Raw genomic sequence first — 1,659 nt, 5'->3', positions numbered from 1 at the left:
TGGGGGCAGCTGGGACAGGCATTTACCTCCTCATTTTCTTAGATATAAATGCTGTCTCACTGCAGTTTCATTTTACAATATGGTAATATGCTATCCAGGAAAGTCTTACTACATGCTAATTTATCCAGTAGGCAAATTCCTTTTGGCTAATAAAAGTGCTTGCACAGGAAGCTCAAAACCCAGCAGCAATTAATTATTGACAGAGCATGTGAATTAGAGATAAAAGAAAAGTCACTCTTTCTCACACACAAGATAGTAAATAAATTTAATTATTGTACTAGAAGCAAGGGATCTTATTCTGTATTAAGTTTTATTAGCTGAGACATTTAAAAGCATGTCATCATAACAAAAAGGTCTTGTGTAATCCTAACTGCACCACTCTGGTACAAGGCTCTGAAGTGAATAGGCTTAATTGAGCAAATGGAAGCAGATGGCTTGCTGAACAGACAGGTATTGTACCGGTTTATTGTCAATTAACTTTTGTCTACATATGCCTATGGCGAATTGACTGTATAATGTGTTACCAAGGCTGATTTAACACTTCAGGTGCCCACCATGTCCAGGGTACAAGAAGAAACAAAGCCAGAAGTGCTTTGGTCCCCTGGGCCCGCAGGTGTGGCAGCATCCCTCCTCCTGAACGTCCTGCCAACATCTGCATGGGGCAGGAGGAACACCGAAGTGTCCGCCCGTGCCTGGCCCCTTGCTAACCACCCCTCCTCTGCTTCTGCACAGGAACGTGATGCCCAAGACGCTGGACGGCCAGATCACCATGGAGAAGACCCCCAGCTACTTCGTGACCAACGAGGCCCCCAGGCGCATTCACTCCATGGCCAAGGACACGAAGCTGATCGTGGTGGTGAGGAACCCGGTCACCCGGGCCATCTCAGACTACACACAGACACTCTCCAAGAAGCCAGAGATCCCGACTTTTGAGGTGCTGGCCTTCAAGAACCGGACCCTGGGGCTGATTGATGCCTCCTGGAGCGCAATCCGCATTGGGATCTATGCCCTGCACTTGGAGAACTGGCTCCAGTACTTCCCCCTCTCCCAAATTCTTTTTGTCAGTGGCGAGAGGCTCATCACTGACCCAGCCGGGGAAATGGCCAAGGTCCAGGACTTCTTAGGCCTCAAGAGGATTGTGACAGAGAAACATTTTTATTTTAATAAAACCAAGGGATTCCCCTGTCTAAAGAAGCCAGAGGACAGCAGTGCTCCCCGGTGCTTGGGCAAGTCCAAGGGTCGAACTCACCCCAAAATAGACCCAGACGTCATCCACAGACTGCGGAAATTTTACAAACCCTTCAATGTCATGTTTTACCAAATGACGGGCCAAGATTTCCAGTGGGAGCAGGAAGAAAGTGATAAGTAGAACCATGAAATCGGGAAAAAGGCTTTTTTCTTTTGAGGTGCGAATCATCGTTAGAGACCCAAAACTCCCTTGGGGCTAGAGGCTCAGCCTTGCAAGCACAAGACTCGTGCTGTCAGGGTTGCAGCCAAAGCCGTTCCACGTTTCCAGCTCTGAAACCTTAGTGGCACGTCACCTCGGCTTGCACTTGGGCTCTCCCCCTGTGACGCTGAGGGATCAGGGGGCGCGTGGGAGGAGGAGGAGGTGGAGGGAGCGAGGCTCCTCGGGGTGATGGGATGCTTCGCGTCAACATT

The 1,659-nt window shown here is 49.3% G+C and overlaps 1 protein-coding gene across 1 annotated transcript; it reads left to right on the top strand.

Annotated features, from left to right (window-relative positions):
• Window positions 1-732: 732 nt before the first annotated feature.
• On the top strand, window positions 733-1,369 carry LOC104614638 (heparan sulfate glucosamine 3-O-sulfotransferase 4; the record flags this gene model as incomplete). The annotated part of the gene is made up of 1 exon (XM_010292475.1): window positions 733-1,369. A coding segment is annotated over one exon (637 nt), but the record flags the coding sequence as incomplete, so codon positions are not given.
• Between the last annotated feature and the right edge of the window lie 290 nt (window positions 1,370-1,659).

Source organism: Phaethon lepturus, unplaced genomic scaffold (genome assembly GCF_000687285.1).
Source record: "Phaethon lepturus isolate BGI_N335 unplaced genomic scaffold, ASM68728v1 scaffold50938, whole genome shotgun sequence".
Lineage (NCBI taxonomy): Eukaryota > Metazoa > Chordata > Aves > Phaethontiformes > Phaethontidae > Phaethon > Phaethon lepturus.
Note: the sequence above shows the minus strand (reverse complement) of the source record. Positions and strands in the feature narration are given on the sequence as shown.